The sequence below is a fragment of the Chaetodon auriga genome, chromosome 5, assembly GCF_051107435.1.
Source record: "Chaetodon auriga isolate fChaAug3 chromosome 5, fChaAug3.hap1, whole genome shotgun sequence".
Lineage (NCBI taxonomy): Eukaryota > Metazoa > Chordata > Actinopteri > Chaetodontiformes > Chaetodontidae > Chaetodon > Chaetodon auriga.
This window is the reverse complement of record NC_135078.1, coordinates 14,625,243-14,647,127: the sequence shown is the minus strand read 5'-3', so window position 1 is coordinate 14,647,127 and position 21,885 is coordinate 14,625,243. Positions and strand designations below refer to the sequence as shown.

Genomic DNA, 21,885 nt, shown 5'->3' with positions numbered 1-21,885 from the left:
CAAATCCCAGAATCCAATCCCAGTCTGGACTGTTTCTTTGAGAGAGTTTTTTTTGTTTGTTTGTTTGTTTTTACAGGAATGGATATGTTTGGCTTTTTTTCTTTTTTTTTGTTTCTTGTTTTATACATTTTAGCCAGTACTGAAGCCCATATAGAAAACTATACTATTAATATAGCTTTGTACAAGAAACTGGACTTGTATGTGTTTGAGATAATTGTATTATTAGATTATTCAGTTGGGGAGAACGCCTGTGTGCACACCAAATATATCACAGTGGAGTGTGAAACATTCATTATTGTCTAACAAAGCTGACAGAGAGTTAGGAAAAGGAAAAAGAAAACAGTATTATTGATAGGTTGAAAATCTTTCAAGTAAGTTAAACAACAGAAGCTGATATGCAGCTTGGTACACTTATCTGTAAGGTCATTGGCTGTCGCGCTCGTCCGTCATGGTATAAGCCAATCATTGAATGAGCTACTTTTGTCGGGGGTGGTTGCCATTTTTTACACGCGTGCGCAGTTCAATGTTGTGATTTTAACTGCAACATGTCTGCGTCCATGGTGCGAGCGACCGTCCGAGCGGTCAGCAAAAGAAAGATATTGCCTACAAGAGCCGCTCTGACACTGGTAAGGTTTTAATTATACTTATAAACTCATAGAAAATGCTATTCTGTCTGCTCAGTGCATGTTAATTAGAAAGTTTGGCGTTAACACCGACAGCTGTTGAGTAGTGATAATGTTACGTGATCCAAAGTTAGCTAAGCTAACGTTAGCTAAGAATCCGTCATGAACGTCGCACGCAGTAATGTTACAAATCGAATGTACGTTTATGGAGTTTTCCCTTAACATTTCAAATTTAATTGTGCTGATATTATCGTACTGGTATTAACAACTAGCTGATAGACACTCTGGGGCGGTTCTAGCATGACATTAGGTCGTAAGGTCGTTATTGCCCCGGGCTTAACTAGATGCTAACGTTACTCCAAAGTAAAGTAACGTCAGGTTGCTAAAATAAGCTGTAGCGTTGGTAAAATGCCATTGATTGATCTGTTTCTCAACAGCGACCGTTAACCTCGTATTAGCTACTAAAAACGATATATAAAACAGTGCCAGGACGCACAACGTTAACATAACCTTCTTCTACAATTTCGAAGATCACCGGAGTTAAGAAGGTTAAAACTGTCACATGAGGGTTTGATGATTGTAACTGTAATGTTAACGTTTAGTTTTGCACTTCCGGAAGGTTTGGGGGATCACGGGAGACAGTATAAAAAATATACCAATTATTAAGATAAAATCACTGCGCAGAACCCGAAAAATACTGACTTTTAGTCACTAGCAAGCTCCAAAAGTATTGGATCTCACATATTCTACAAAAAGCAACCCGTAACATTTATTCGTTTGTTCCTCCGAAAACCGCACGCTAATGCAAAGTCATCGTGACTTCACACTTTCACTCCTAGTAAATTAAAAAAAGAAAGCAGACAGACAGAACCGTCCCAGTGGGCCAGAGGTCTTACCATATACACATGGGTGACAAGTTAAAAGAAAATTCTGAATAAATGAGTGGACAACCATAATGAATGCAGATGCTGCATGGCACAAGGGCTCACTGAATGGTTGAATGAGCATGAAAACAATGTGCATCACATGCTATGGCCCTCACAGTTAGTGTGTCTCAACCCAGTTGAACACCAGTGGGTCTTTACAGAGGCATGTGGTGGCCCAGCACCTTATAAACATGCTTCATCTTGGTTTTTCCTTCAATTTGTCATGTGTGTCCATCTGTAATGTCCTCACTTTGGTTCTTTTGAGACATTGGTCATCCGCCTGAATCTCTGCCCCAAATTTACTGTTGTCTAATAGAGCCAAACATACCAGGAAATAACAATATAAGCTAACCATAATCTGTAGTTATTGGAAAAAGTTTGTCATTATGGGTGGGATAATAATGTTTTGATGGCAAACATCGGCCAGACGAGCTCTGCTAACAGTGCTGCTGCAAGATAATGTGTGTGTATGGTGGTCAGAGCTGATAAAGGTAGTACACTTAACTGTAAAGTAGTGGGACGTCCCTCACCACTGAGGCAACTGAAGATGATGTGTCATTTAAATGTTTTCTTTACCTGTCAGTGGCTAAGACCAAAGACAAACTAACGAAACACCTGATTATAATAATAGATAATAAGTTGTGTGCTTAGCCATCCTACCCATTATAAATTAAAATCCAGTGTAAAATACTTGTCTTGCTCTTAACTATATACTCTACAAAGATCAATAAGTACTATTGTACTTATTGTACTTTATGGATGTACTGAACATTTGGTATAAGCAGCCCAGGTGCACACAAAACTGATGAACACACCGGTTTAACGGATTAGCACCATGTGACTAATGTAGTTCACCTCAGTCTCCCAAATGCCTCAACGTGAGAGTCCAAACACTGGGATCCCTGTTCTCTGCACCTACATCCACTTAATTACAGCAGGAGCTGCAGGGGATTCAATGTGGATTGTTGCTGTGACTAGTAACCTTTTATTTTCCATTGTCTTTTATTTAGACTCCATCAGCTGTGAGCAAGATCAGGTTGTTGTTGCAGGACAAGCCGGAATATGTGAGTAACATCCACAGCCAACATCCACAGAAACATCATATCATTAAGCAGTCAGTGCCTCTCGACATCTGTTGTAGTGGCAGCAAGGTGCTGTCATTTTGAGTCTTGAAATTTCAATACAATCTTGTTCTCATCAAATTGATTGTCCTCTGCTTTGGGTTATTAAAAAGTTAACATTTCTCAATATTTAAGGACACAAAAAATAAAGCCAAACAATCATCTTTTCCCCTCCTTTGCTGAAATCACATCTGTTTTTACAGACTTTTCACAGAGTGGGACATTAGACTGCTCACACAAAGCCTTGCCATCTCTATCTGTTTAAAAACAACTTGAAATCTGAGTAGCAAATGTGGGGGCAGTTGAAACACTGTACAAACAGACAGAGACATGTTACTTATTTTTACCTTTAGAGACTTATGTGTCAGTTAGTTTTTGTCAATCATGAAAACAAGAAAAATATACTTTTAAGTATTTATAAAAATGTGATGGTTTTCCGAGAGAAATATTAGGAAAAGTATGATTTGTCTCTTGAGGTCTGCTTTCAGGGGAATTATGAGGCTTTTGTACATGTTCTGGTCTCATTCACTCTGAAGTGACTTAACCCCCTCGCTATGATGGCTGGGTTTTCATTTCATCTTTGAGAATGGCAGTTTGGAGCAGCTATAAAACACTGCCAGGGATCCACACTGAGACCTTTTTTGGAGAGAGTGCAAGTGAAAATTTTAGGCGCTAGCATTCAGAGTGGCCCAGTCTGGGAGAACATTGCCCTACAGAGCCAGAGAGCCGCTGCAGTTCCAGACACAGCCGATCCAGACCCATAGTTTGAAGACATGCACAAGTTAACGTGACAGATGAAAATGGCTCACACCAGTGTTGGAAGTTAAGATGAGATATAACTTTATTCATACCACACCAGGGAAAGGATGTTGTTACAGACAGCAGCAGACGTAGAAAAGAATAGAAGGAAAAAAATCAAGAAGAAATTAATTAATATCTCATATACATATACACATATATATATACATATATGTGTGTGTGTGTGTGTGTGTGTGTATATGTACATTATATTCAAAAAGTGTGTATCGATGCAATGTCAATGCATACACACATTCTTTTTTCAGACTATCTGATAGTATCCAGTTACTCATTGAAAGTATTTATAGTTATTCATAAACAATATGCCATCTATTTGCCTTGTTAATGTTCTGTGATGGGGAGTTCTATGATGTAATCTGTGTTTGCGTTCTACTAATGCATTAAACATGCCAAAAATAATGCAAGTTCTATTTGGTTATTTGGTTGGTCCAAAGACCTAGTTGTGATCGTTAAATGGTAAATTCAACTGAAAGGTATGTCTGTCTGGCTTTTCTAGATCGGTTTGAAGGTTGGCGTGAGAACACGTGGCTGTAATGGACTGACTTACACACTGGACTATACCAAGGAGAGAGATAAGTCTGACGAGGAAGTGCTGCAGGATGGTAAGATGTGTCTTATTTGTGCTTTCCTTTTATAATATAAGACAATGAAAGTTTGGGATATGAGGACACGTTCACAGCATGCATTGCGGTCCTCTACAGTAACCTTTTTGATGCTACCACTAGGGGGTGCCACAGTTGGGATGTTTCACATTTTCACATAGTGGCTTAATAAAAATATGTTTCTGTATGTTAGAAGGGTGTTGTGACTGCTTTACTGTGACTCTGTTGCAGGTGTGAGGGTGTTCATAGAGAAGAAGGCTCAGCTGACCCTTCTGGGTACTGAGATGGACTTTGTGGAGTCAAAACTATCAAGTGAATTTGTCTTCAACAATCCCAACATCAAGGGAACATGTGGCTGTGGAGAAAGCTTCAACGTGTGAGCATCATGGAGCCTGTGTCCTCCCTACACCCTTACTGCTCCAAACCCTGTCCCACCCATAAAGACTGAGAGACTGAATGTTGACGAGGAAGTCAGACATGAGGAAATCTCTTAGATGTGGACGTGCCTACGTTCCTACCACTGCTTTTCCAGCAGAACACTCATATACGCACACTCATGAAGTATGTTCATGCTAAGAGGAGGGTTTTAATACACCCAGTGTAGTCAAAACCATGTCGACATGTTGATTTTTAGGTTCAGATACCTCTGTTGTTGACAACTGTTTTTTTTTTAATTCTGGGTTCTACACTGAATACACTTTAGAAGGACCTCAAAAGCAAAAATGTTTTGTTAATTTGTTTTTTTTTTTTTAAATTCAGTGACTGCCATTGTGGCTACTATCATACACATGTACGCACATTATTTTCAGTCAAATTGCACCATGACCTGTGTGAAGGAGGAAAGGGTACAACATGACCAAGAACATACGCGCTGAAGCTGAGAGTTGATCAGGCTTAAGTCGGTAAAGCTAAGAGGCTGAAGCATGATGCAAGAAGTTAGTATTCAGTTTGAATTTTATCCACCAGAATCCAGAGATGTTGACATGATAAACGCTGTAAGACAGTGTACTTTTATCCAGTGTCATTTACCAGTAGTGTGAAAAAGTGGAAGAGTTTGAGTGTCTTGAAACTGCTTTATTAGTTTGTATAAGTATATATTTATGTGTGTAAATATAAAGAATGTAAATCTCCGTTGAACCACACAAACGCACAAAAAAAAGAAAACACGCACCAAACATATATCCCTCACGGAAGAGTACATGAGGTTGATGTTGGCTTCTTTTTGCTTGATTAAAGCCAGGACTTTGTATAGACTGTGTGCTCTGATTTGTAACCTGTGCAATATGTCTGTGTACATATGAAATAATAAATGGCTGAATCCAGCAATGTGGAGTAGTGTGGCTACCGTTTGATGTTCAGCAGCTTGACTGTAGGAGTTGTAGCGGGATGATTGTTACGTCACTACAACATGGTAAAATTAGAGCAGTTGTCATGCAGATCTCGGTTTGTCAGCGTCACATCCTGAAGTCCATGTTTCTGCTGCAAACTGAGAAACTTGTCATTTACTTTCTGTTGTTTTATTGAATTTAGGCAGAAGGAGAAGAAGGTGCAGTTTTTGTGAGAGGTTTATTTTGATGATCTATTTCAGGGTTTTAACATTACCAAAGTAACAAGTGGACGTGTGCTTCTTTTTTAAGGTCTTTTGGAGTTATGGACAATCAAAACAAGGAAGAAGAGTCTGACTGCACAGAGTTTTGTGAGCTTCAGGTAGTGAGAAATTGTATATACACTAAGGTTTACTTGTAGCTTTTTCCAAACCGGCTTCTTGCCACAGTTTTGCAATGAAATAACTGGATGTATTTAAATGCTGTGGCTCTGTAAATGATGCTAAATGACAAAGGAGGGAGTCACAGACATTCCAGTTAGAAATCACATTAACTGTACCTTGTATAGTGATGTAAGTTACCACGAAAAAAAAACAAAAAACTAGAAATGAGTGATTGTTTTCTGTCAGTTTTCTCCCTCTGCTACCTTTCTACGCATTTCTCTCAGATTTCAGAGTTATTGGAGGCCTTGGCAGAGAGCAGATCAACACCTTGTGACAGCACACGTGTCAACCCCCAAAAAATCAGCACCGGCCTCTCCATCCTAAAGAACACAGGGACAGGCACTCCTGACACTCATGGGTCCTTCAGATCCAGAGCCGTCCTCCCTGAAGACATCAGCCGGTTGTCCAAGTGTCAGTTTAAGAGGCAGGATCACCTGAGTGAGATCTGTCTGGCACCCATCACCACAGTGGCTTCATCTCTGGAGGGACAAGTGCAGCCCAGCTTACCTTCCTCAAATCCTATCGTCCTTGCACACCTTGTAGGAAGGTATAAGATGCTACAGTCTGACTCGACCCCCCCTACTGGAGAATTGCCTGAAAAGCATGAGGTGTATCCACACCTGCTGGGTGTGCAGGCTTGGACCAAACAGCAGTCCTGTGAACCTCTGTGGACGCTGCCAAAACACTTTCCCCAAACAGGTCAACACACAGTTATTCATTATATTCACAAATACAAATGAATTCCCTTTTTGCCATCTGTACACACAACTAAGCTTTAGAGGCCATAACTATTTTTGAGTTTTCTCAAGATACTGCAGTTAGTTTGTCTTTTATTCATTTTTCTTTTATTTCATATTCAGTCACTGATGGGGATAGATTTCACTTTGCCAGGTTGTGACAAATCCTCATCATTAACACTTAAAAGAGGAACATGAACACTATACACTATATAAGCGTTTGGTACAATTGCAAGATAGCAAAACATAAGAAACAATGTGATCACAGGAAAATGTAGTGGATGCCTTGTGTCATTACCCACTATAAGGCATTTATCATGGTTTTAGTGCATAGGCAGATCAATCAGTAGATCAATAGAGGATACTTCTCTGATTGCTGTAATTCTTGATCCTGATCCAGGGCCAACCAATGAATGGTTCTTTGAAGACTTGATGGACCTCCAGAGGAAGCTGTTTTTAGGTGCCTCAAAGAAACCTGGAGCCCTGGGGAACTCTAGGAAAACAACACACCAATCAGATTCGACCTCTTTACCACCCAGCTGAAGACAGTCAAAGGCACAGACGATATAAAATCCAACTGAAACCAGAAAAGCCAGTTTGCCTCTTCAATTTAATTTGCAGTGTCTGAAACAGCCAATGATGCTTCAAAATCCTGTTTTTCACTTTTTGTTTTTCACCCAAAGGAGAAACAAATATCCAGTATCCAGAGGCCCTGAACACATCCCAAAGATGTCTGACACCGTCATTCTCAGCACATTTAAGTTCAGATCACATTTATTTGTTGCGCACACAAGGAGCCCATAATTCCCCTAAGACACCTGTTCTCAATTATTTCATCCCAAGTTAAAAATAGCAGATTATTTTTACACGACTTACTGCAAGGATAACATGTCAAACACCTGAGAAAAAAACAAAAAAAAAAAAAATACACCATGACAGATGTCATGACAGCTTTAAAGACCTGCTGGAGGTGGAGGGAGATCAAGCTGTTCTGTCATCACGACCCACAGCTGCTTCCATGATTTATTCATTTTTATTTTGCAGGTCAGTGCCAGTCATTGTGATTTCACCGGTTTGGTAATAAATCAACTGTTACTGCATAGTGTGCATAATATAGTAGATGGTGGAATAACTTTCAACTGGTACAATTTCACACTATTCTTCCGGACCTGACCCAGGCTGCTGCTGCTGGATGACGAAGAAATAAAATGACTTCCTTCAAATTCAGCTGCAGTCATTTTACAGGGCAGGCAGTCCTGGGTAATTACAGGTGATGATGGAGATTTTTGCTTTAAAGCGCTTACTACCTCAGTCTCTTAACACTCACAAAAGCAAAATGACTCTTGTCTCTTCCAAACACCCCCCTCCCCTCCCCAGTTAGGCTGCTCTATAACAGCGCTTTCATCTCAGAGCTGCAGAGAACAGAACAGCAGTCCATCAGTGACGGACACGGGGCTGAACCTTGTTTCATACAGCGGAGTGAGGAGCGCTGCAGCATAGGTAAGAGAAGCTTCTTATACAGACAAAAGCTTATTCAGTATGTTTCAATGTCTGGCTTCGTCTGATGTCATGAGTCCAAATGAGTGTGTATGAAACGATAATTCTGAACATGTCTAAATGTAAAAGTTTTTTGTTGTAATTCTTAACTTTCTTTCATTCTTTATACACATGTTATTTTTTTGTGTAACATTTGCACAGTGTCCTTAAAGACTGGCTCCAAACGTGAGTCAATCTCCAGCTGAGATACTAACAAATTCAAAGATGTTCTACATGTGACATAGAGGTACTCCTGACTGTGAAGACGATGGGGAAATCAGCAGCCAATCACAGTCCAGACTGTGGGTCTATATGCAACGAGTCCTCGGCTCTGGAGGGCCAAGGGCCACCGGTGTTGATTGACGCCTGGCTCGTCCCCACTTTCTTCGGCCTCATCATGCTGGTCGGCCTGGTCGGGAACTCACTGGTCATCCATGTGGTCACCAAGCACCAGCAGATGAAGACCGTCACTAACTTTTACATAGGTAATACTTTTTGAAGCGCAGTAAAGCTGCATTTTGGACTGAGAAACTGTACAATTACAGTGGATGAGCAGTCTAAAAGTGAGAAACGCAGGTCAGCCCAGAAACCTCAGCTCCTAAAAGTGTCATTGATGCAGTTATTTATGACCTTTTTGCCCATTTGAATTCACCTCAACACGTCTTGCTGTTCTTGCTCTCTTGCAGTCAATCTGGCCACGACCGATATCTTGTTCCTTGTCTGCTGTGTGCCCTTCACCGCCACGCTGTACCCACTGCCCAGCTGGATCTTTGGAGAGTTTATGTGCCGAGTGGTGAACTACCTTCAGCAAGTGAGATACACACATATAAACACACACAGAACAGGTCTGAAATTGCTGGAAAATGGTTGTACCATTAAAAATGGTACTGTTCCCATGCCATCTTGGTAACTACTAAAATGGTAATGTTACCATACAGTCCTGTGGTTCAGGTAATAATCAGTGTGTGTGTATGTGTGTTTCAGGTGACTGCTCAGGCAACATGCATTACTCTGTCTGCTATGAGTGTGGACCGCTGCTATGTGACAGTCTATCCTCTGCAGTCATTGAGACACCGAACTCCACGCATGGCTCTGGCCATCTCTGTGTCTATCTGGATAGGTATGACACAAATACACCCACATTCACAACCTCAGACACACACACACACACACACACACACACACACACACACACACACACACACACACACACACACACACACACACACTGGCATTGCTCTGAGTCACACAGCTGCGTCCCCTGTCCTCTCCAGGTTCCTTGCTTCTCTCGATCCCTGTCGCCGTGTACCAGCGTCTGGAGGCTGGATACTGGTTTGGCCCTCAGACGTACTGCAGCGAGGTCTTTCCCTCCGCCCGCCTCCAGAGAACCTTCATCATCTACAGCTTCCTGGCAGTCTACCTCCTGCCCCTGCTCACCATCACCGCCTGTTACGCCTTCATGCTCAAGCGCATGGGGCAACCCAGCGTGAATCCCATCGACAGTAGCTACCAAGTAAGAGAAAGACGGGCAGTTACTTCCACACACTAAACGCAGAGAGCAGAACGTGTTTGTGATCATAACAAAGACATTACAAAGCCTCTCTAACTCCAGCTTCAGGCTCAGGCGGAGCGAGTGGCAGCAGTGAGGGCGCGAGTGTCCCGGATGGTGGTGGTGATGGTGGCCCTGTTCCTCATCTGCTGGGGCCCCATCCAGGTCTGCATCCTCCTGCAAGCTTTTGGCCTCCGCAGTTACGTCCTATACAAGGTGACTTATGCCTCATGGTGTGTGGGAGGTAGTGAGAGTATATATAGATCATATATGTGTATATTTTGCAGTCACTAAAAAAAAAATCAAAAGAAAAATGAAGACAACTTGAAACTTTTAAAATGTTCTTTGAGAGGAGTTGTGGATCTTCCAGGCAGTGACAGTGAACGAAACTGATCCTCTTGTTTCCAAAATATCTTTCATCTGTCTGTCTTCATTTTGCATGCACAGCTGAAGATTTGGGGTCACTGCATGTCTTACTCCAACTCCTCCGTCAACCCCCTGGTTTACGCCTTCATGGGCAACAACTTCAGAAAGGCCTTCAAGCACGCCTTCCCTGCCATATTCCTGTGGCGCACGAGGGGGCGAATGAGGGTGGGAAACATGGACGCAGAGGAAGGGGGAGAGGTGGATCGCCAGGCGCCCAAAGGAGAAGCAGAGATGCACTTTCTTTCATCTGGGTCCTAAAGGCCATGCTGGGCATTCAGACACTGTGCACTCATTGTTTATTTATTGTTTGTTCTGGAGATGAGAGCGGTCTACTCACCCTGGTGTGCGTGTGCATGGACACGCACACACAGACACACACGCAGACCATCGACTGTACACTATGGGCTTAATATAGAAAGTACTAAGAACACCAGTAAATGACAGGTTTAAAAAAAACAGACTCACACACACACACAACATGTGATCTCCTAAAAGGGACAGCCAGTCAGCTCCTCTCGTGACCTTCACAAGCTGCTGAGATACAATTATCTTTGTCACATTTTTCTAGTTTAGCCAGACTGATGCAATCAGGCAGCTGGATGTCAAAATGTCTGATCTGTTATTTTTGTCAGGTTCTCAAGGAAGTGAAGAAAATTGTGTTGGACAGCAGTTAGTGGCAGCATCTTTTATGGACAGCATTAAATACAATGATTGTCTAAAAGTGCAGCAGTAAGAATGTTGGTTAAACACAGTCTGCTTGGTTTGGTTTCTTAAGGTTTTCAAAGCTTCAGTGTTATCTCCTCTCTCATGTTCTTCCTCCAGTGTGTCCTGTTGCCTTTGTTTGAGCAGCACGTTTAGATGAGATTTGTCTCAGTTTCATGAGATTTTTCTGTGCTTACCCAGAAACCTTTACTCTCCCCCCCTCAGTCACAACCTGTATCTTTAAAGACACATTGCAGCTGCAATGTGCTGACCAGAACTGATTTTGAGATGCCCTGCAGGGCCATTGATTTATTGTTGACATTATGAAAGCACAGCCAAAAGTTACTGTGTCTTACCTGAGTTTCTTCTAAGAGAAAGCAAGTTTTCATTTTACACAATGGGAAATTATAAACAAGCAAATTCATGCATCATATTTCAAACAGGTTTTCCTGCTGAAGGGTAGAACAGTCCGTTACACGGTCTAACGCAACATTAAATTGTTCTCTGTGAAATTAACTGTCAATCAAAAGCTGTTTTGCGTGGTCTTTCTTGTGCCCGTGTGGCGCGCGCTCACATTTTTGTGGCGTGACTTTGGAGCCAACCAGTCCAAAGCTAGGTCGATATTCACCAATGAGATCCGGCTACCAAACAGACATGTGACGCCAGCCAATGAAATGGTTGGCAGGGAATTTTGGTCCTTGTGCTGCCTTCAGGTGATGCCGGATATAGTTGGATTCCATAGCACTCGCCGGAACGAGTTAACGCACTGCAACATGCAACCACCCAATTCAAGCCTGAATTATCAGCTGGGTGTAGCGAACAGCTGCCTCTCAAGGACCCCAAACGTCCCAATGCATTAAACTATATCTGGTCATTTATTGTTTTTTTTTGTTTGTTTGTTTTTTTTTTCTTTTTTTAATGTTTACAGCACTGCACAATATCAAAGACAGGTTCTGCATAATTGAATCATTTTGAGGCCCTGTCTTGCAGAGGGGCCCTGTGTCAAAATGTACTTTTAAGACTTTCTGCTGCATTTACATGGTGTGTATTTCTAAAGCTGTGATAAATCAAATTACTGTGTTATTCCAGTATGAGAGTACTGGTTTGTTTTGGGTGCCTGTAATATAATCATGAATCTGCCATATAAACTTTGATGTGTGCACCATGTAGGGGGGTTAAAGGAAGCAATTTTTCAAGTCTGTACAGACATACTTTAGAAATCGTAAACCTGCCCTTTAATAGGGGCCCATCAACAGTTTATGCCCCCGGCAGGTAAATCCAGCTGTTTTGACTTGTGTTTATGGAGGCCTCTTATGTGACCTATAGAGTGCTCTCTGTTATTTAGAGGCACTAACGCTGGTTGTGTCCAAAAAGCTCAGATGTGGTAAACACTGAGGGCTAACAAAACACTCAACTCCTACAGGTGGCCCTTGTCTGTACTTATGTAGTATGTTTATATTTGTTGTCCTTATTTTGGCTATATGTCTAACTGTATGAGTGCACAGCCACTATAAACTACAGTCTAATGCCCCCTGAGTAAAATATACCTGGCCAGTAAATCTGTCTACAGCTTGTTGTGCCTGTAGCTACTCTAATCTGTTGTTGTTGATGTGTTTTAATAAATTAGACTAAACATTTGTAGCTCTTGCTAAGAATATGAACAGTAACAAGCTAACAGGTGTTTCTGTCTGAAATCCTGCTGTTACTACCATTACTACTACAAATAATGATATAATAAAATTAGACAGCACTTCCCAAAACTAAGTTACAAATGAAAACACATAAAATGGTTCGAAAATAAAACTAAATAAAATACCCAACAATAAGACAATAACAATAACATTAAAACACTGCATCTTCAGTTTATAACATCAGTAATTTGCTGTAGGCTCATTCTACTTTAACACACAGTGTACACTTGATTTTTTTTTGTCGAGTTTACGCGTTTACGAGGAGCCCCTGAATGCAGCATTGTACACATAGTTCGCTGATTGCCATCCACATCGACGAGAGCAGGAGGAGAGCAGAGGAGCCGAAATCATCCACATCGCTGAATCAAACAGAGGAAACACGAACTCATTTGTCATCATGGAGCAGAAAAAAACCATCAACTTCGGCGCCGGACCTGCAAAACTGCCCCAGTCCGTAAGTTCACACCCGCATCCTGCTTGTGTAACACTCATAAAGAGAGGAAAAGGCTTTACCACCGGAAAGAGACATGTCACTTTCATGGAGAGGTGTTTGCACCCTGCAGACGCTTCTCTCATTTCCAGGATTATGTTGTTTTGTGTGTGTGTGTTTGAGTGAAACACTGGACGCGTTCACGGTCAATGAGCTCGGTCTGTTTCCCTTCATGTCGCGCAGCTGAGCGGCTGAATGACTGCTGCTCTGTGCTGCTGCCGCTCCAACAGGCTAAAAACTGAGCGAGTTGCATCAGCCTTCATTCAATCGTGTGGAAACCTGCTCCTTTGTGCTTCACTCGCAGCGGCGCATACAGCTTCTCAACCGGCGGCCTGCGGACCACATCACGCCCGGCATAGCTTCCCATCCGGCCCGAAAACTGTTACTGAATTCAGCAAATATTAGTGAATTATAAAGTTAGTCACCAGTGGAAGAGGCCCAGTTCGTCCTGAGAGTCATTTTATATTCACATTAGTTTTCCGACCCCTGAAAACAAGCCACTCATGGCTCACCTTCTACAGAATCAGATTATTATTTCTCCATCCTCTACTTTGTGAACCCGGGGAGGAATCTCTTCTCTAATGTTGTGATCAGACTACACAAAATGTAGAATTCAAGAGAATCTCGGGCAAAATGGGAGGGTTGACAGGTCTGCTCTCGATGGAGGAAAACGCCTTGTTTGTCAGAAATCTCATGCCTCTTCATATGTTTCAGGTGCTGCTTCAGGCACAGAAGGAGTTCCTGAACTACAGCGGCATTGGCATTAGTGTCCTCGGTGAGTAGAGCTACGGATGGGTTGCATTTAAGTCATTATATCACCACTGCATTCCTCGTGATCATTAGATCTGCACATCATGCATCGAGTCAGCTGAGTTGACACACTTTTGAACATGTAGAAGCTGTACGTCCATCGATTATACTCCTTTGTGGTGATTTTTTTCTTCAAGGTTTTTCCTACACTTAACAGGAAGTTCCAAACTCACTGAACGATCACAAGTTTTTCAGGTTTTCAAGTCAGTCTTTAAACAATAGTCAGGCTCCCAAAGGTACATTGTTCATGCTCTAATGCACTTTCAAGATAAGTGATCGGGGACAAAATCCACAGTCCTGCTTTGAGCAAACATGCGCTGCAAAGTTTATCTGATGCTAATATGAGGCGTCAGCAGTCTGAATTAAGCGCATCAAGGAGATATCATCCAGCCACAGTGTTTTTAGTGTGAAATTGTAACTTTATGTTTCCATGGACTGTGTGGTTAAAGAGGGGATTTTGTACAAAAAAGGCAAACTTTGCAAGATATCCTCTTGATTTGTGTCAGACTGCCGAAGGAAGATAGTGAATCTCTTCATCACCTTGGATGCACATTAGGAGAAGATCTAGCCCGAATGGACGGGAGGAATGATCACAGCAGCACAACCTGTTCAAATGTTTATATAGGCACCTGACTGCTGTTTGAGGACCGATTGAAAGTGTGTGAACCTGCTCTTTGAGTCAACAATGACGCGTCTTTGTTGTTTTATATATATCTGCAGCCTGTAGCTGACATACTTAATGCACACAGTGTGTTTACCATGCAACAGTATTCTCAGCCCTCATAGCTGCGCCCTCTCTCTCACTCACAGCAATCTGTTGTACACATGTGTTAAATGACCCATTTAAGACAGTGAGATAAAAGCCAGATGTTTTTTCCATTCTTTTCAAACCAGAGATGAGCCACCGATCATCAGACTTCAACAAAATCATCAACAAAACAGAGAGCCTGCTGCGAGAGTTACTGTAAGTGCTGCCTTTGTGTCACACATGGCCTCTACTGTGTTATCCTCTGCCTTCATGTCACCATATACCATGGGAAACTTAAACCCACATACCCAGACATACAGAAGAGGAGCAGTGGAAAATATGAGTGCAGATTAGAAAGAGCACGCATATTGCTGCTGTGATAATTGCCTAAACATTATCTCTCATGTTTTTCGAGACATTTAGTTCCTTGTTAACACTGTCGGTTGCTCCTCAGGCACACTTGTGCTCACACGCCAGGCTGTTGACGGCTTAACGTCAGTAAGGTTTAGGGTGAGGCTGTGCAAAGGCAGCGTCAGTCATTCAAGTGGGTGTGTTTCTCCACGTTGTTGTTCATGTAAGACTCATCAGGTAGAGCTGAAGACAATCCGAACGGTTTGATTTTATAAACTGCATGTTTGACTTCTCACGTTTTATTAATTCTTGCTTTTTATTTTTAATTTTATTGTAGCGAAGTGGAAAAGATGACTGAGAACTTTGTTGTAGGGCTGCGATACATTAAAGCAGCTCAGTTAATAACATTAGCAAGTGTTGTGAGGAACTTGCCTTGCTAAGCTCACGTAGGGCGGGACAGACAGGGCGTCATACGACATGGCATACTAAAGAAATCATCAAATAAATGAACCATATTAAATACTCAGAACAGCAGCTGCTCTGTACACATTGTTAAAAGTGCCAGAACTTTACAGCTCAAATGTCAAACAGCAACGAAATAGCATAAATAATAACAAAGAAAGTAGCAAAAAACAAAATCTATGTATTATAATGGTAATTTCTTAAAGTTTCATCAACTTAAAATAAATTTTTTTCTCAGAAATGGTCAAAAAGGACCAAAAATAGAGTTCTTCCATCTGTAATTTTCGGGAAATTGATATTAACTTTATGCATGTTGTTGCTGATTGCATGCAAACTGGTGGGACCAGATGCAGAAACAGACACCGTTAAGTCAGTAATAATGTACTGCCATTTACTATTTTTATTAAATGAACCAGAAAGTTTAACTATGAAGAAACAAGGCACAGCTGTGTGTTTATAGTTGTTTCCTCCACACCGGTGTATCTGTGATACTGTGATGAGCTGTGTCTGTTGGAGACGTTTTACAAACCGTACGGGTTCATGAATCAGTGTAAGAAGATGAGACCAGTGAAAGGTCCTTTAGCACTGCGTACATTGTTTAACACAGTGACTTTGGTCTTCACAGAAACATCCCAGACAACTACAAAGTGATGTTTCTGCAGGGCGGCGGCTCTGGACAGTTCAGCGGTGTGCCTCTCAACCTGATTGGCCTGAAAGAGGACAGGTGCGCTGACTACCTGGTGACCGGCACATGGTCAGCCAAAGCAGCAAAAGAAGCGGAGAAGTATGGCAAAGTCAGCATCGTCCACCCGAAGCTGGATCGTTACACAAGTAAGTCTGTGCATGGGGGAATGTCTCAGTTCTACTTGTGTGAATACAGAGCAGGAATAATGAAATAATGAATAATGACTCTGGTAATGAACTGCCACCACTGTTTTTATACCTACTCTAATTGTAAATTAGAACTACTGTCATGTCAAGCATGTATTAGTGACAAGGTTTACTCCCAGAAAGGAGATTTAGTAACTCAAAGTCATTTGGATGGCATGAGTATCTAATATATATACACATACATATATATATATATTTTCTTTTTGCTAACTTAATTGCCATCACAGCATCAAAATGAGTTTCAGCTCAGGTCCTTTTCATTCACGCTGCATGAGGACAGTCCCTCTGCAAACTCTGGCTCTGTGTCCAGGCTGTTATATAACGAACAATAGAGCCGACTACCAATGAAGACTGTGGTATGCGGGCACTCTTCCACATGGTTGTGTCTGATTGGGTTTTCGGTGGGGTTCTTTGTTATCCTGAGGGTTTGAGTTCAAGATGTGAAATTCATTTCATTCATTGAACGTTTTTGGATTCATAAGTAAAGGATATGAAATATAAAATCCAAATCCAGTCTCTCTGGCCTCAGACGGACTGGCTTGTGTTAAAGAGCTTTCTTCACAGTCTGCCACAACCACGATTTAACAACAAATTACAGAAAGCACCTCACATGTTATGAACATGTGTGTATTTTATTTAGACAGTTCAGTGTCACTAGCGAGCGCGTTGCAGACTTAAAGTCAGGTTTAACTAAGCTCTGTTGTTGCTCCCTCCAGAAATCCCCGACTCCAGCAGCTGGACCCTGAACCCATCAGCCTCCTACGTGTACTACTGCTGCAATGAGACGGTCCACGGCGTGGAGTACAACTTCGTACCTGAAACAAACGGGGTGGTCCTTGTCAGCGACATGTCCTCCAACTTCCTGTCCAGACCAGTGGATGTTTCTAAGGTTAGGACAAGAAAGATACTGAGAGAAATATCCATCTCTTTCCCCTCTGGACCCTCTTTTCTCTGAACTTCCATATTGATCATATCAACAACAAACCTTTATTATCACTAAACTACATTTAAGGGAAATTTGATTTGAAATAATTAAGTAAAAATTAATTAATTAAAATAATTAAAATAGAAGTTCTGGTAAGATAAAGTAAGATATTAGAATAATAAGATGACATAATATGAAAAATCATTGAAGAGTAAAAGAACACGACAGATGAAGACATGCTAAGAAACTTACATCCTGAATGTCACATGCTAACCATCAGCGTGCTAACATCAAATACCTGTTCACATATTAACACAATAATGTTACCATAGTAGCATGCTGATGTTCATTTCACAGAGTCTAAGCTCTTTTGGGATCAGGGTTTTACTCCAGAGCCTGACAAAGTGCAGAATGAATTAAGTGGAATGAAAGGTAACAATGTGGAGCAGAGTCTGAAGTGTCCTAAAAGAGCCACCGTACAGAGGAAGGATCCCTTCCCCCTGTGACCCTCTCCAAACCAAACCTAACACGCCGACAGCATTGTTTTAAAGTGACATTTCGATGTGTCCTCTTGCGTTGTGTAGTTTGGGCTGATTTTCGCTGGGGCTCAGAAGAACGTGGGCTGCGCTGGGGTAACTGTGGTCATCGTGCGAGAGGACTTGTTAGGCCACGCTCTGAAAGAGTGTCCCATCGTCCTGGACTACAAGGTGCAGGCTGAAATGAACTCCCTCTACAACACACCGCCGTGTTTCAGGTACAGATTCACCCGTTCTTACATTAGAGCTCCTGCAGATTGAGGAATATCAATGTATAACTATCTTGGTGAAATAGATTTTGTAGAACATTTGTGAAATGTTTCACAATTTTTCATAAACATGCTGAACTTTTTGCTGATTTCTGTGTGTTAATTGCAATTACTGTTGCGTTTTTCACTTTACAACTTTTAAAGGAATAGTAAATTTCATCTGTCCGTCTGCTAAACATGAAGGCACAGCCAGCAGCTGGTTAGCTTGGTTTAAAGACTGCAAACAGGTGGAAACAGCCAGCCTGGCTCTGTCCGAGAGCAAAGAAAACACCAGCACCTCTAAAGCTCACTGACTAACACGTCATGTGGTTTTCCTGCTGTTCATGTGATGGAAAATATGAAACTGTTCCTTTAACAATGTTTGCAAACATGTCGTGATCACCATGTAAAATGTTCTTGCTCAATCTTGATGTAAGGAAGAGAAATCACTGAATTTTTTACGATTTTGCTTGTTGTGTTGGTTCAGTATCTACATCATGGGTCTGGTTCTGGAGTGGATTAAGAACAACGGCGGCAGCGCTGCCATGGAGAAGCTCAACAAGCAGAAGTCGTCCATCATTTACGACATCATCAACGCTTCTAATGGCTTCTACGTGTAAGCATCACTAAAGCACTGTGATCCATCAGTGCAAGCCCACGTCCACAGTCTGTTTCACTGCTTATTCACACAACATTTAAAACGTAAATCTGCCCGTGTCAGCATGAAATACTGGAGAGCATACCCGACTGCATGATGGTCTACAATGAAATACACAGCGCAGTGCCTCGAAGATCTAAGAAGTAAAAACATTCCCCTCATCCTGACGGGCTCGCTTAGACACACACTCACTTTCAAACTTAGTAAACGATGAAAAGACATGGTAGTACCGCTCAGCATGACATGAAGTGCTGACAGAGCTTGTGTCCTTATCGACACAAAATCTAACTTTTTCTTTCATTTGGATAACACTCTTTCCCCGTGCTGACACTCTCTTTTCACTGTGCAGTTATGCCTCAGGCACTCCGCCTGCAATATGAGCTCTCTTTCATAATGCAACGAAAGGGAAACCAATAACACAGCCTCAAGAAAATTGAGAATAGGCTACTAGACCAAACTAAAGGTCATTTACATCAAACCAGACTGATAGAACTCAAACTCTGAGTCTTAGCCACTGATGAACCCCCTCCTGCCCCCCTGAATAGTTTCTGTTTTTCATTTTGCCTTGGACACTTTTTGTATTTGCACAGTATTTGCACAGACTTTTTATTCTACTATGACGGTGAATACACTGATGTAATGAAGTGAAAAATGTGAATCAGAGCTGCAGAACTCACGGCCGTGTCCACCTGTCCAGGTGTCCTGTCGACGTGACTTGTAGAAGCCGCATGAATGTTACATTTCGAGTGGGGAAGCAAGAGGGAGATGAGGACTTGGAGAAGAAGTTTCTGGATGGCTCGTCCAAACGTGGAATGATTTCGCTGAAAGGACACAGGTTAGTTTGTCCAACACACGCCTCCTGTTGGCACATTTCCTCCTTTAGTACTGCATTTCATGGGTTGCTAGAGAGAACACAGGGTCCTGTATATTTTTAGTATGTGATGTTCGACATGAACATCAGCAGCTGGATGCATATGGAATTTGTTCTCTTGTGGTCTGTAGACCTCAGACATGACGGTTTGTCTCCCCCTGCAGGTCAGTTGGGGGAATTCGTGCATCCCTGTACAACGCTGTGACACTGGAGGACACTGAAGCTCTGGCCGCCTATATGAAAGAATTCCAGAAAGAGCACCAGTAAATCAGACCCCACTAAAAGTCGGCTGATGTCACACGGTGGCCTTTTGTTACTCCAGTACAGTTAAAAATCCCCTCTGGTTTACCTCTAGTTCAGATCCATGTTGGATCTGGAAGGTGCACGTTCAGACACCCAGTCATTCTTCCTAAGAAGCTTTAACCACTGCTGTTCCCACTATTGTCTTAATTACATCTGCATCTCATAGAATTACCGTTTTAATACGTTTGTTGACTGACAGTGCTTTGATGTACATACTGTAGGTAATCCTTTTTACTTGTTCAAAATATATTTACATTCCAGTAAAATTAACTTGGCAATACTTACGTGTTACAGTGTCATTCCTTGTCCTGTGTGCATTATCAACCATTATCAGTGAGTGATATCTTCTGAGAATAGAGAAGCTGTGCTCCAGTGTGTGTCAATACACCATGACATAGCTGGTAAATGTGCTTACAAGTGTATTAAAACACACTTCGAACCGCATCTCTCAGTGATGCTGTGTGTGGTGCAACAGGCTTGAAACTCTGAACCAGAGAGGGCAGCGAAAAACTGCTTTTCAGCCTGGTGCTGAGTTGCTCTTAAATAAAAATATGCAGCGCAGCTACTTTACAAGCACAGTTAGTTCTTTTGCCTGTGTGGTTAAGCAGTCACCTCCCACTGCTCCACTGCCTGCTGACATTAAAAGCAGCTCAGTATGTAGGAGTGAGCAGGTCTGCATAACATCAGCGGGGCGGCAGGATGGCTTCGTGGTGAGAGAGGCCGTCCTCCATCTGGATGTCCAGAGGCCAGTTCCCTGTTGCGTTCACCCCGCTGAGGCTGTTCTCCAGCAAGACACTGCAGCCGCACCAGTGAGTGTGTCTGACCCTGACCTTTGACCTCCCTGGAAGGGAAGCAACAGGAAAGGCAAAATTTGAATTCCATTACAGGCCTCAGATGGATGACATACCCTAAAATGCTGTTAAAAATCCAAAAATATTCTGTAGGTTTTGGTTCACTAACTTTGTCTATGATGGGTCTTCTTTGGCTTATGAAACCATTTTAAAGATCCCCATGTTTTTCCACCTCTACACTGGTAGAACACAGGAAGTAAGAATTTAGTCTTCTGCTTCCTCTGATACTTTTCCATGTACAGAAGATAAAGATCAGTGTGTATATTCAAAATACACACAAGTAGTCTGTTTTAACTTCCTGAATATCAAACATTTATAAGAAAAAAATCTGATGACAATAAATAGTCATTTTTATTTATAAAATAAAACCCCAGGTTACAAACAATAACCTATAAATGACAAAAGCCATGAACCTGAACCTGTAAGATAAACTAAATAAAGACACAATTTAGGTCAAATCAGGTTAAATGAAACAAAGAAAAGCTCAATTAAAATAAAGATTAGCTTTCAAATGAAAGAGGACTTACTCATAAACCTTAAGATAAACATTTAGAGTCTCAGCCACATGTTTGGTAATGCTGCTCACTAGTATGGAAAAAAAAAAGATGTTGAAAAGAAAGATGTTGCTGCAAATGGCCACTAGGTGGAAATGTTAATCAAGAAACGTGTGTTTGCAAAATGTCGAGGTTACTCGTCTTACTGTGATGGTGCCCCCATCACTGAGACTTTATTGGCATGATAGTTTAATTAAATCATGTTGCCAAAGCATATACATAAACAGGTTAAACACCATATGCTGAATTACATATAGAAATATAGACTAATTATAGTTTCCAATTATAGATAATATGGTAATTAATACACACAGTAAAGATAATATAAATTGAAATGTGACTGAAAGTGAATTCAATTGTATTCTCACTCTCATGCCTGTGCGTGCGCACACACACGCAGATTCACGTGGTTTCCTCTGATAAGGTCAACTCACCACCACAGGCAAAGCGTCCTCAAGTAGAGAACAAAGTCCGTATTCTCTCCCAGAATAACACATCTCTGCTTCATAACGTTTTGACCGAAAAACACTCTCCAAGTGTTTAGAGCTCAGTATAATTGCGTTTCATTTTCTATCAAGCATTTATTCCTCTCAGAGGAAATGTCAAGCACTGAAAATATCTATCCAGACACAGAAAAGGATATTGTTTACACGATTCACCTTCCAGGAGCTGCATGTTTTATGTGAT

At 41.7% G+C, this 21,885-nt stretch overlaps 3 protein-coding genes across 3 annotated transcripts; all 3 read left to right on the top strand.

The window, feature by feature from the left end:
- Positions 1–524: 524 nt before the first annotated feature.
- Positions 525–5,417, top strand: isca1 (iron-sulfur cluster assembly 1). The gene is made up of 4 exons (XM_076731833.1): positions 525–626; positions 2,560–2,613; positions 3,986–4,091; positions 4,323–5,417. The coding sequence occupies exons 1-4, from the start codon at positions 546–548 to the stop codon at positions 4,469–4,471; spliced, it is 390 nt and encodes a 129-aa protein (XP_076587948.1). The 5' UTR covers positions 525–545; the 3' UTR covers positions 4,472–5,417.
- Positions 5,418–8,056: 2,639 nt separating this feature from the next.
- On the top strand, positions 8,057–10,543 carry kiss1rb (KISS1 receptor b). The gene is made up of 7 exons (XM_076730861.1): positions 8,057–8,096; positions 8,378–8,617; positions 8,819–8,943; positions 9,117–9,252; positions 9,407–9,645; positions 9,745–9,897; positions 10,129–10,543. Exons 2-7 carry the CDS (start codon positions 8,401–8,403, stop codon positions 10,363–10,365), a joined length of 1,107 nt encoding a protein of 368 aa, XP_076586976.1. The 5' UTR covers positions 8,057–8,096; positions 8,378–8,400; the 3' UTR covers positions 10,366–10,543.
- Positions 10,544–12,796: 2,253 nt separating this feature from the next.
- psat1 (phosphoserine aminotransferase 1) lies at positions 12,797–20,075 on the top strand. Its single transcript, XM_076729863.1, has 9 exons — positions 12,797–12,954; positions 13,705–13,765; positions 14,695–14,764; positions 15,987–16,192; positions 16,969–17,141; positions 17,762–17,931; positions 18,449–18,577; positions 19,317–19,454; positions 19,655–20,075. The coding sequence occupies exons 1-9, from the start codon at positions 12,898–12,900 to the stop codon at positions 19,755–19,757; spliced, it is 1,107 nt and encodes a 368-aa protein (XP_076585978.1). The 5' UTR covers positions 12,797–12,897; the 3' UTR covers positions 19,758–20,075.
- The last annotated feature ends 1,810 nt before the right edge of the window (positions 20,076–21,885 follow it).

Excerpts from the sequence above, each read along its gene's own strand:
- kiss1rb (XM_076730861.1), top strand. The coding sequence starts at position 8,401 with ATGGGGAAATCAGCAGCCAATCACAGTCCAGACTGTGGGTCTATATGC. Across the intron at positions 9,646-9,744 it reads CCATCGACAGTAGCTACCAA|CTTCAGGCTCAGGCGGAGCG; the intron begins GTAAGAGAAAGA and ends CTCTAACTCCAG. Across the intron at positions 9,898-10,128 it reads GCAGTTACGTCCTATACAAG|CTGAAGATTTGGGGTCACTG; the intron begins GTGACTTATGCC and ends TTGCATGCACAG.
- psat1 (XM_076729863.1), top strand. The coding sequence starts at position 12,898 with ATGGAGCAGAAAAAAACCATCAACTTCGGCGCCGGACCTGCAAAACTG. Across the intron at positions 12,955-13,704 it reads CTGCAAAACTGCCCCAGTCC|GTGCTGCTTCAGGCACAGAA; the intron begins GTAAGTTCACAC and ends CATATGTTTCAG. Across the intron at positions 16,193-16,968 it reads GAAGCTGGATCGTTACACAA|AAATCCCCGACTCCAGCAGC; the intron begins GTAAGTCTGTGC and ends TGCTCCCTCCAG.
- isca1 (XM_076731833.1), top strand. The coding sequence starts at position 546 with ATGTCTGCGTCCATGGTGCGAGCGACCGTCCGAGCGGTCAGCAAAAGA. Across the intron at positions 627-2,559 it reads CAAGAGCCGCTCTGACACTG|ACTCCATCAGCTGTGAGCAA; the intron begins GTAAGGTTTTAA and ends TCTTTTATTTAG. Across the intron at positions 4,092-4,322 it reads CGAGGAAGTGCTGCAGGATG|GTGTGAGGGTGTTCATAGAG; the intron begins GTAAGATGTGTC and ends ACTCTGTTGCAG.